We start from the raw sequence: 12,540 nt of genomic DNA on the forward strand, positions 1-12,540 counted from the left end.
TCTTTCTCTTGTTGGACAATATCGTTTGGGAAATTAATTAGCCGGATTTTGTCCATTGGGAAGCTGTCTTGACATTTTTGTCCGAGGGAAGTAATGCCAATCCGCCTTTTAACATAAGAATGGAGGAAACTGCAGCGGGCCTATTGGCCCATACTGGGCAGCCCCGTTTACACCCAACCCCTATTGCTCATATAAGCATCCAACCTATGTTTGAAGCTATTCAGCGTATTCGAGTTAATGATGATATTTGGTAACTTGTTCCATTCATCCACTACTCTGTTTCCGAACCAGTGTTTACCTATTTCACGCCTAAATCTAAATTTGTCTAATTTAAAACCATTGTTACGAGTTCGCTCCTGGTTGGATAGTTTGAGTACCTTTGTAATGTCCCCTTTGTTTAGCCGTGACTTCCACTTATACACCTCTATCAGGTCGCCAATCGCTCTACGTCTCTCGAGGGAGTGCAAATTAAGATGCTTTAACCTGTCTCTATACTCAAGGTTCCTAATGCCCGGGATTAGTCTTGTCATTCTCCTCTGAATTCTTTCCAATGATTCTATATCCATTCTGTAATACGGTGACCAGAACTGAACTGCGTAATCCAGGTGTGGTCTCACAAGAGCAAGATACAGTTTTATGTTTGTCTGTGTGTATGTCTTTCTGTCACTGTATCTGTCACTGTCTCTATCTGTCTGTCTGTCTATGTTTCTGTTGGCCTTTCTCACTATCTCGTCATGTAAGCGTTAGTTTTATGGTCTCTTCCCTGACACAATATCTTAACTGGTCACACATGTCACTGACCTCTCTTAGTCACCACCAGAGGCCGCCACTGTGTCATAATGGACTCGTCCTTCCCTCGTGTTAGACCAGCAGCTAAACATTGACGCAAGTTATCATACCAAACAAGGCCAGTGGTGGTGAGGTTGGCCCCGTGACCCACACTTGAGGCGCTGGTTAATAAAATATACTCAGGGAGGAGGTGTGACGCCTGGTGACGCAAGGAGTTAATGGTGCTCCCTGCTGGAGGAACCTCGTGACCCCAGGCTTGAGGCACTTGGGTAGTAAGATAACCCCGAGGAGGAGATGTGACGCCTGGTGACGTAAGGATTTATTGGTTCTCTTTGGAGTAACTCGTGCCTGTGTGTGTGTGTGTGTGTGTGTGTGTGTGTGTTTCAAGACAGAACGTGTGTGAACGTCTCCAGCCCTCAAGTGAACGGCCATTTATGGAACGTAAGAGTGTAGGGGGTGGTGGTGAGGGAGGGTAATGGTTGCATGTCAAATGGGCTCCAGTTGTAATAGACCCCATCTTGATGTAACCATAAGGTCCGGGGCCCATTAGGTCCGGGGCCCATTAGGTCTGGGTCCCATTAGATCTGGGCCCCATTTAACCCGTCATAGGAGTCATATATACCTCTATCTTTCGAGGTTGTCAGGTCAAGCCCAGGAACCTGACACAGAGAAGACACTAACACCACCTGGCACCCAGCTGTGTCTTCAGTGGTGCTGGTCCTCTGTTTCTACACACACACACACACACACACACACACACACACACACACACACACACACACACACACACACGTGACGGAGGAGGTGTCCGTGACGGGAATATCATTTCATTTATTTGTCTCAAGTGTTGGTAATAAAATCAAATAAATATCACAAAACACATATGATTAAAGTTAGGAGTAGGAGGTAATGTTACGGTGTGGTGACGTGTGATACGACCCTAATGACGGTGTGTGGTGACGTGTGACTCACTACTGATGTGGTGACGTGTATTCTGACCCCTGTGACGGTGTGGTGACGTGTGATACCACCCTGCTGACAGTGTGTGGTGACGTGTGATACCACCCCTGTGACAATGGTACGGTGGCGGTGACGTGGAAACGCTAACAGATCGTGGCTCTCTCTCTCTCTCTCCAGGATAAAGAAGTTGAGATTGAATCACTTTTACGAGCAGTGGTGACAGAGGAAGGAAGGAAGGGAGAAAGGAATAAATATGAAGGAGTAAAGGAGGAAGGGCAGGAGTGAGGAAGAGAGGGATTAAGGGAGGGAAGGAAGGAAGGAGGGAAGTAGTGAGTGACTATGTTATTGTCAACCTTGAGAAAGAAGCACTTGTTGACGGTGGCCAGATGCTGGACGCCAATCACCCTCAGTGATTGCTGAGATGATCTACTCTCTCTCTCTCTCTCTCTCTCTCTCCCTCGTGACGTGGTATATGACCGTCGTCTTGCCCCACAGTTAAGTGTTGTCAAGTCTGATCCTTAATTAAAGGTTCAAGTACTGTGTTGAGTAGTGAGAACCTCCTCCTTCTCCTCCTCTTCCTCCTCCTCATCCTTCATCTTCTCCTCTAACTCCATCTTCTCCTCCTCTTCTTCCTCCATCTGCTCCTCCTCTTCTTCCTCCATCTTCGCCAGACATGGGGCTGTAGCCGACTTTGGCTTCTGGAAGCCAGGATTTTTTGGATTTGGCTTCAGCTTCGGCACTTTCTAAAGACTTTGGCTTCGGCTTCGAAGCCAGAGACATGGCACCGGCTTCTTATTTTCCCTTTGTTTATAATTGTTCCATTATTTCCTCTTCCTATTCCCCCGTTTGTTCCTCCTCCATGTGACTCTCATCGTCGTGTCTGTACTAACCTAGCCTAATGAATCTGCTGGGAGGGGGAGTAAAGTCTTTATTCAACACCCTCTTCCTCTCCTCCCTCTTCCCTTTCATGCCTCCTTCCCCTCTCTCCTTCCTCCCTTCTCTTCTTCCCCGCCTTACTCCCTCCTACCCCACCTCCCCACTTTCCCAATGGCTGTGTCAAGTCAATGAGATTTTGCCCTTCCTCCCCCTCCATCACCTCCCCCTCCACCACCTCCCCCTCCACCACCTCTCCCTCCACCACCTTCCCCAAGATGTGTTATATAGTCACCCCAAGATGTGTTATAGTCACCCCATGATGTGTTATGTAGTCACCCCAAGACGTGTTATATAGTCACCCAAGATGTGTTATAGTCACCCCAAGATGTGTTATAGTCACCCCAAGATATGTTATAGTCACCCCAAGATATGTTATAGTCACCCCAAGATGTGTTATATAGTCACCCCCAAGATGTGTAAGTCACCCCAAGATATGTTATAGTCACCCCAAGATGTGTTATAGTCACCCCAAGATGTGTTATAGTCACCCCAAGATATGTTATAGTCACCCCAAGATATGTTATGTAGTCACCCAAGATGTGTTATATAGTCACCCCAAGATGTGTTATAGTCACCCCAAGATGTGTTATATAGTCACCCCAAGATGTGTTATATAGTCACCCCAAGATGTGTTATATAGTCACCCCAAGATATGTTATAGTCACCCCAAGATGTGTTATGTAGTCACCCCAAGATGTGTTATAGTCACCCCAAGATATGTTATAGTCACCCCAAGATGTGTTATATAGTCACCCCAAGATGTGTTATATAGTCACCCCAAGATACGTTATAGTCACCCCAAGATGTGTTATATAGTCACCCAAGATGTGTTATAGTCACCCCAAGATATGTTATAGTCACCCCAAGATGTGTTATATAGTCACCCCAAGATATGTTATAGTCACCCCAAGATATGTCACCCCAAGATATGTTATAGTCACCCCAAGATATGTTATAGTCACCCAAGATGTGTTATAGTCACCCCAAGATATGTTATAGTCACCCCATGATACCCACCCCAAGATGTGTTATAGTCACCCCAAGATATGTTATATAGTCACCCCACCCCAAGATATGTTATAGTCACCCCAAGATATGTTATAGTCACCCCAAGATGTGTTATAGTCACCCCAAGATATGTTATATAGTCACCCCCAAGATATGTTATAGTCACCCCAAGATATGTTATAGTCACCCCAAGATATGTTATATACCCACCCCAAGATATGTTATAGTCACCCCCAAGATATGTTATAGTCACCCCAAGATATGTTATAGTCACCACCAAGATATGTTATCACCCCAAGATATGTTATAGTCACCCCCAAGATGTGTTATATAGTCACCCCAAGATGTGTTATAGTCACCCCATGATGTGTTATGTAGTCACCCCAAGACGTGTAATCCAATCACCCCAGATCGGGACGTGAGGTGAACTCAACCAAGGACTTGGGGGAGATTAATTCAACTTTGGATTTGGACTTGAGTGTATCTTGAGTGTGTCTTGAGTGTATCTTGAGTGTGTCTTGAGTGTTTCTTAAGTGTGTCTTGAGTGGGAAATATTATAGTAAGTCAAAAATGCATCGTTATAATTAAATGCACCTTTATAATGCACTAATGATGTTATTTAAGGGTTCGTGTGTAGTCATTAGGGCCAGGTACAAGATGACTCACCTGTTAGCTCTTACTGTAAGTTGTTTTGTAGTTTATTATTATTATTATTATTATTATTATTATTATTATTATTATTATTATTATTATTATTACTATTACTATTACTACTTGAGTACTAACATGCGCCCCCCCTGCTACTCCTCCTCCAGGCATGAGTCATGACCGCAGCTACGTGTTGTTCCGGGCGGGGGAAGTCGCCGACCCAGCCGTCAAGACCTTCTCTGAGACAGGCAGGAGTGACCTTATTGACCAGCAGGCACAGGTCAGTCCCTCACCTTACCCTGTCAGTGTGTGAGTCAGTCAGTCAGTCAGTCTCTCTTAGATATCCAGTAAGTTGGTTGTGTATGTTAGTTTGGTTGTTGTTGTTTTTTTTCAATCTTTCAACAATAGGGAATCGAACCTTGACCTCTTAACCTACTGTAGTTCAGTTTATTAACCAATCAGCCACCGCTCTCGTTAACACAAGCAGTCAGAGTTTGTTTATCCTTGCCAGCCACCAGTGAACCTCTCTCTCTCTCTCTCTCAGCCAACAAAGGTCAGAGTTCACGGATTCTTTTTTTCACCAATATACATTTTTTTGGGGGAGGTGAAGGCTAGGACGACCGTGTTAAATGTACCATCCTGGGTCAAGGTTAACGTGCGTGTGTGTGTGTGTGTGTGTGTGTGTGTGTGTGTGTGTGTGTGTGTGTGTGTGTGTGTGTGTGTGTGTGTGTTCTCTCTACTGCTAAAATGCTTCTGAAAGTTGCTGCCTCCAAACTTGTCGTGGACGAAAGTGGATGTGTCTTGTGAGTTGAGTGGATAACTTTAGTGGGTAACTTTAGTGGATAGCTTCAGTGGATAACTTAAGTTGATAACTTCAGTGGATAACTCTAGTGGATAAATTCAGTTGATAACGTCAGTGGATAACTTTAGTGGATAAATTCAGTTGGTAACTTCAGAGGACAGCTTCAGATGATAACTTCAGTGGATATCTTCTGTGGATAACTTTAGTGAATAACTTCAGTGGACAAATTCAGATGATAACTTCAGAGGATAACTTCAGATAACAAACTATTAAGTGACATTCCCTAAGTTTCAAACCTCATATAAGTAATGTATTTTCTGTCAAATAATTACACCACAGAACAACCATTCTACCATACTGTGTCATACTAAATAGATGTGCTGACTGGCCTTCTTCTGTTCATCACTATTATTGTTTCAAACTCTTGTGATAAAAGGTGATTATAGTACTATTATTCTGAAATAGGTTAGGTTTGTTTAGGTTGGATTGGGTTGGGTTAGCTTAGGTTAGGTTAGGTAAGGTTGGGTAAGGTTGGGTTAGGTTAGGTTAGGTTAGGTTAGGTTAGGTTAGGTTAGGTAAGGTTGGGTTGGGTTTGATGCGATTAGGTTAGATTAGCTTGGGGTTACATTAGGTTAGGTTACGATAGATCAGGCTTAGGCTATGTAAGGTCAGATCTACGTTTTGCCTGGTTGGACTAGATTAGGTTAGGTTAAATGTGGGTAAGTCAGGTTAGGTTAAATGTGGGTAAGTCAGGTTAGGTTAAATGTGGGTAAGTCAGGTTAGGTTAGGTTAGGTTAAATTAAATTAGAAGTCAGTTGAGGTCAAATAAGGTGGGGTCTCTAATCTTCACGTAATGGCCTGGAGGAGGAGGAGGTGGAGGTGGATGGGGCAGCTGACAGACCCTCTTAGACCAGTGAGGTGTTTCCCTGATGGACAAATTTTACCTCACGTATTTTGAGCGAGATTTCCAACACTACGGACACGAAGAACGACCGGGAGAAGTTGGTGATGGATGAGCGAAGTTGGTGATGGATGAGGTGTAGGATGGGTGATTTTGGTGACGGATGTTGGTGTAGGATGTTTGATTTTGGCGATGGATGGATGAAGTTGGCGATGAATGAATTAATGAAACGATGGATGAATGATTTTGGCGAAGTAGAGGTGAAACTGGAGAGGGATACGATAAGTTGGCGAAGGATCAGAGAAGTTGGCGAGGGGCGAGAGGAGTTGGCGAGAGGCGGGAGGAGTTGATCCCCCCGTGTCGGCCTCACGGGTTGGGTCGTCTCGATAAAACTTCATTATTTTTCCTCCTGGAGACTTAACCTGACCGAGTTTGTTGGAGACCTTGTGAGAGGGAGTGAGAGGGGGAGAGGGTATGAGAGAGGACAGGGAGGAGAGTGCGAGAGGGAGGAGAGAGTGTGAGAGGGGGAGAAGGCATGAGAAAGTGTCAGAGAGTGTGAGAGGAGGAGGGGGAAGAGAGTGAGTGAGAGGAGAGGGAGGAGTGAGCGAGAGAGTAAGAGTGGAGAAAGAGAAAGGGAGTGGGGTAGGGAAGTGAGAGGGTAAGGGTGATAGTAAATGAGAACCAAAGAGATGAGAAAGAGGGAAATGGGAAGGGAAGAGAGATAGAGAGGGAGAGGGGAGTGAACGTGAAAAAAGAGAGGGAAAGGAAAGAGGGAATGAGTATAAGTAGGGGAGGGGGGAGGAGGAAGAGAGAGAGAGAGAGAGAGAGGGAGAAAGTATAAGGAGAGAGAAGGAGATATTGAGAATGATTGAGAGATAGAGAAAGACATAAAGAGAAGAAAGACTGAGAGATAGAGAGAATATTATACCTCCCTGACCCAGCCACCACGAAACAAGATGGCAGCTAGATTACGCCGAGACTCCTGAAGAGCAATATCTTCTCCACTACTGCCTGACGCCCTCCTCCACACCTGACAGTGGTGCTAGTGCTGGTGGCTGTGGTGGTGGCTGGTGGCTGTAGTGGTGCTGGTAGCTGTGGTGGTGCCGATAAGTTTTGGGAATTCTCTTTTCAATTTAGACGCCATGTGCCTCCTCCTAAGCCAAGTCGAACTTAACCTGACCTTGACCTAACATAACCTTAACCTAATCTATAATCTAATCTTAATTTAATCTAGCTTTCACTTAACCTAATCTAACATAACCAAACTTAAACTAGCCTAGCCTAACCGAACTTAAACTAACCTAACCTAACCTAACACAACCTAACCTTGACTGTCTGGGAGTCATAACTGCACACGCATTTCTGTTGGTCAATACATATTTGTAGTTCTATCATGGACAACCTTTTTCTGGTGATCGCTGGAACTCGACTCTTTGTGTCACCCTCGTTTGGTCAGTCATAACTTAAAGACAACAAGAGAAATTGACAAACAGTTTCCTTTACCCTGTTTATTGGGTCAATATCTAGGACATGGGAGTGTTTTGGTGACCTCATTATTGAAGTTCAGAGGTCAGGGGTCAATAAAAACAGTGAGTAGGTTGAAAGATATGTGAAATAACTCTCTGAAAATGAGTGTGCTCCAATTATTATTATTATTATTATTATTATTATTATTATTATTATTATTATTATTATTATTATTATTATTATTATTATTATTATTATTATTATTATTATTATTATTATTATTATTATTATTATTATTATTATATGTCTTGTACTAACACGTATCTCACCCCCACAGGGAGAAAACGGGGTCCTGGATGCCTTCAACACTCCACCCATCACACAAGGCGTGGGCACGGCCGAGTCTCACTTCTTCGTGGATGGGAACCACTCTAGGGTGAGTACCTGAGTCCTCGCTCTTTCTACGTGGCAACCTAGCCTAGCCTAGCCTAGCCTAGCTTAGTCTACCCTGACCTAACCTGACCTATCCTAACGTATCCTAACCTAACCTAACCTAACCTAACCTAACCTAACCTAACCACTTTAGGGTAAGTATCTAGCATCCTCTCTGGTTCTCACGCACTCATACACATTCAGAAGTGAGTGCACGCAATACTTAAACAACCAAACGTTAGTACATAGCATAATTAAACACAAAGCCCAAAATATTCAAATATGCACATACAGTATATAGTAATATACATATACGATATATACATGCATATATACAGTAACTTACATATGCAGCAGCATGAATATACAATAAACAATAACACCCTCATACAGACAAGTACCGACACTCATACAGACACTGGATGCTGGGAGCTAATCCACCGCCCACAACTTCTGAAAGTCATACACATGTATTATGCAGGTACTGTACACATACTCACATGAACAAGTGCTGCGAGGGGTGTACATGTGTCAGGGCAGGTGTACAAGTGGTATGACAGGTGTGGATGTGTCAGGGCAGGTGTACAAGTGGTAAGACAGGTGTGGATGTGTCAGGGCAGGTGTACAAGTGGTAAGACAGGTGTACATGTGTCAGGGCAAGTGTACAAGTGGTAAGACAGGTGTGGATGTGGCAGGGCAAGTGTACAAGTGGTAAGACAGGTGTGGATGTGTCAGGGCAAGTGTACAAGTGGTAAGACAGGTGTGGATGTGTCAGGGCAGGTGTACAAGTGGTAAGACAGGTGTGGATGGCCAAAAATACCTACCTGCCAGGAAACTTGACCTTCACGTGTAAGAAGGACATAAGTGTTTACCATCAACCCAAACACACACCGGAAGACGCCTCTCACCTCTCACCCCCTGTGCCTCTCTCCTCTCACCTCTCCTCCCTGGGCCTCTCTCCTCCCCACCTCTCCTCCCTGGGCCTCTCTCCCCTCTCCTCCCTGGGCCTCTCTCCCTCTCACCTCTCACTCCCAGGGCCTCTCCCTCTCACCTCTCCTCCCTGGGCCTCTCTCCCTCACCTCTCTCACTCCCTGGGCCTCTCTCCCTCTCACCTCCCTCCTGGACCTCTCTCCCTCTCACCTCTCCTCCCCTGGAGCCTCTCTCCTCACCTCTCACTCCCTGGGCCTCTCTCTCCCTCTCCAACCTCTTACTCCTGGGCCTCTCTCCCTCTCACCCTCTCACTCCCCCTGGCCTCTCTCCCTCTCACCTCTCACTCCCAGGGCCTCTCTCCCTCTCACCTCTCCTCCCTAGGCCTCCCCTCTCACCTCTCACTCCCTGGGCCTCTCTCCTCTCACCCCTCTCACTCCTGGGCCTCTCCCCTCTCTCACCTCTCCTCCCTGGGCCCTCTCCCCTCTCACCTCTTACTCCCTGGGCCTCTCTCCTTCACCTCTCACTCCCTGCCTCTCTCCTCTCACCTCTCCTCCCTGGGCCTCTCTCCCTCTCTCCTCCTCCCTGGGCCTCTCTCCCTCTCCCCACCTCTCACTCCCTGGGTCTCTCTCCCTCCTCACTACCTGGAGCCTCTCTCTCCCTCTCACCTCTCCTCCCTGGGCCTCTCTCCCTCTCACCTCTCACTCCCTGGGCCTCTCTCCTCTCACCTCTTACTCCCTGGGCCTCTCCCCTCTCACCTTTTACGCCCCTGGGCCTCTCTCCCTCTCCCCTCTCCACTCCCCTGGGAGCCTCTCTCCCCTCTCACCTCTCACCCTGGGCCTCTCTCCCTCTCTGCCTTGCCCCACACTCCCTGGGCCTCACTCCCTCTCACCTTTTTTACTCCCCTGGGCCTCTCTCCCTCTCACCTTTTTCTCCCTGGGCCTCTCTCCTCTCACCTCTCTCTCACTCCCTGGGCCTCTCTCCCTCTCTCACCTCTCACTCCCTGGGCCTCTCCCTCTCACCTCTCTCCTCCCCTGGGCCTCTCTCCTCTCACCTCTCCTCCCTGGGCCTCTCTCCCTCTCACCTCTCGCTCCCCTGGGCCTCTCTCCCTCCACCTCTCACTCCCTGGGCACTCTCTCCCTCTCACCTCTCCCCTCCCTGGGCCTCTCTCCCTCTCACATCTCCTCCCATGGGCCTCTCTCCCTCTCACCTCTCCTCCCCTGAGCCTCTCTCCTCTCACCTCTAACTCCCCTGGACCTCTCTCCTCTCTCCTCCCTGTGCCTCTCTCCCTCTCACCTCTCACTCCCTGGGCCTCTCTCCTCTCACCTCTCACTCCCTGGGCCTCTCCCTCTCACCTCTCTCACTCCCTGGGCCTCTCTCTCACCTCTCACTCCCTGGGCCTCTCTCCCTCTCACCTCTCCTCCCTGGGCCTCTCTCCTCTCACCTCTCACTCCTGTGCCTGCCTCTCTCCTCTCCCCCCTCTCACTTCCCTGGGCCTCTCTCCCTCTCACCTCTCCTCCCCTGGGCCTCTCTCCCTCTCCTCTCACTCCCCTGGGCCTCTCTCCCTCTCTCCCTCTCACTTCCCTGGGCCTCTCTCCTCTCACCTCTCACTCCCTGGGCCTCTCTCCCTCACCTCTCACTCCCTGGGCCTCTCTCCCTCTCACCTCTCACTCCCTGGGCCTCTCCCTCCTCACCTCTCCTCCCTGGGCCTCTCTCCCTCTCACCTTTTTACTCCCTGGGCCTCTCTCCCTCTCACCTTTTACTCCCCTGAGCCTCTCTCCCTCTCACCTTTTACTCCCTGGGCCTCTCTCCCTCTGCCTCTCCCCACTCCCTGGAGCTCTCTCCCTCTCCTCTCCTCCCCTGGGCCTCTCTCCTCTCACCTCTCCTCCCTGGGCCTCTCTCCTCTCACCTCTCTCACTCCCTGGGCCTCTCTCCCTCTCACCTCTCTCCTCCCCTGGGCCTCTCCTCTCACCTCTCCTCCCCTGGGCCTCTCTCCCCTCTCACCTCTCTCACTCCCTGGGCCTCTCTCCCTCTCACCTCTCTCACTCCCTGGGCCTCTCTCTCCCTCTCATCTCCTCCATGGGCCTCTCCCTCTCCTCTCTCACTCCCTGGGCCTCTCTCCCTCTCACCTCCTAACTCCTGGACCTCTCTCCTCACCTCTCACTCCCTGTGCCTCTCCCTCTCACCTCTCACTCCCTGGGCCTCTCTCCCTCTCACCTCTCTCACTCCCCTGGGCCTCTCTCCCTCTCCACCTCTCACTCCCTGGGCCTCTCTCCCTCTCCTCTCTCCTCCCTGGGCCTCTCTCCTCACCTCTCACTCCCTGGGCCTCTCCTCCTCTCCTCCTGGGCCTCTCTCCTCACCTCTCCCTGGGCCTCTCTCCCTCTCACCTCTCACTCCCCTAGGCCTCTCCCTCTCCCCTCTCCCCACTCCCTAGGCCTCTCCCTCTCACCTCTCCTCCCCTGGGCCTCTCTCCCTCTCACCTCTCACTTGCACCCCTGGGCCTCTCTCCCCTCTCACCTCTCCTCCCCTGGGCCTCTCTCCCTCTCACCTCTCTCACTCCCTGGGCCTCTCTCCCTCTCACCTCTCTCACTCTCTGCCTCTCTCCCTCTCACCTTTCACTCCCTGGGCCTCTCTCCCTCTCACACCTCTCCACTCCCTGGAGCTCTCTCCCCTCTCCTCTCCTCCCTGGAGCCTCTCTCCTCTCCCCTCTCACTCCCTGGGCCTCTCTCCCTCTCACCTCTCCTCCCTGGGCCTCTCTCCCTCTCACCTCTCACTCCCTGGGCCTCTCTCCCTCTCACCTCTCCTCCCTGGGCCTCTCTCCTCTCCTCTCCTCCCTGGGCCTCTCTCCCTCTCACCTCCCCTCTCCTGGGCCTCTCTCCCTCTCACCTCTCACTCCCTGGGCCTCTCCTCCCTCTCACCTCTCCTCCCTGGGCCTCTCTCCCTCTCACCTCTCCTCCCTGGCCTCTCTCCTCTCCTCTCTCTCCTCCCCTGGGCCTCTCTCCCTCTCACCTCTCACTCCCTGGGCCTCTCTCCCTCTCCTCTCACTCCCTGGGCCTCTCTCCCTCTCACCTCTCCCCCTCTCCCCACTCCCTGGGCCTCTCTCCCTCTCACCTCTCCTCCCTAGGCCTCTCTCCTCTCCTCCTTACTCCCTGGGCCTCTCTCCCTCTCACCTCTCCTCCCCTGAGCCTCTCTCCCTCTCCACCTCTCCCCTCCCCTGGGCCTCTCTCCTCTCACCTCTCCTCCCCTGGGCCTCTCTCCCTCTCACCTCTCACTCCCTGGGGCCTCTCTCCTCTCCCCTCTCACTCCCCTAAGCTCTCTCCCTCTCACTAAAAGACTCCAGCATAATCGTTTTGTTTACAAGTGCAACCGGACTCTTGCCTCCGTTATTACTTGTTTGTGTGTGTGTGTGTGTGTGTGTGTGTGTGTGTGTGTGTGTGTGTGTGTGTGTGTGTGTGTGTGTGTGTGTGCATGTATGTGTCCATGTATGTATGTGTATGTACTCGTATGTATGCTTAATGTCCGTATGTGACTGTATGTGTATGTCTAAATGTATTAGTGTGTGTGTGTGTGTATGTAATATATATATGTATATATATATATATAATATGTATATATATATATATATATATAAAAATAATAAACGGTTTATTAATAGAGTTGCAGCCGATGG

General features: G+C 49.4%; 1 protein-coding gene across 2 annotated transcripts in view; it reads left to right on the forward strand.

Annotated features, from left to right (window-relative positions):
- Positions 1-12,540, forward strand: part of LOC121859092 — a 119,874-nt gene that overhangs the window by 75,441 nt on the left and 31,893 nt on the right. For both annotated transcript variants that reach the window (XM_042355762.1, XM_042355763.1), the window contains exons 2-3: positions 4,509-4,621; positions 7,849-7,947. In XM_042355762.1, coding sequence (XP_042211696.1) covers positions 4,509-4,621; positions 7,849-7,947 — 212 coding nt within the window. The remainder of the gene's footprint in view (positions 1-4,508; positions 4,622-7,848; positions 7,948-12,540) is intronic.

Source organism: Homarus americanus, unplaced genomic scaffold (assembly GCF_018991925.1).
Source record: "Homarus americanus isolate GMGI-L3 unplaced genomic scaffold, GMGI_Hamer_2.0 scaffold50924, whole genome shotgun sequence".
In the NCBI taxonomy this organism is placed as follows: domain Eukaryota; kingdom Metazoa; phylum Arthropoda; class Malacostraca; order Decapoda; family Nephropidae; genus Homarus; species Homarus americanus.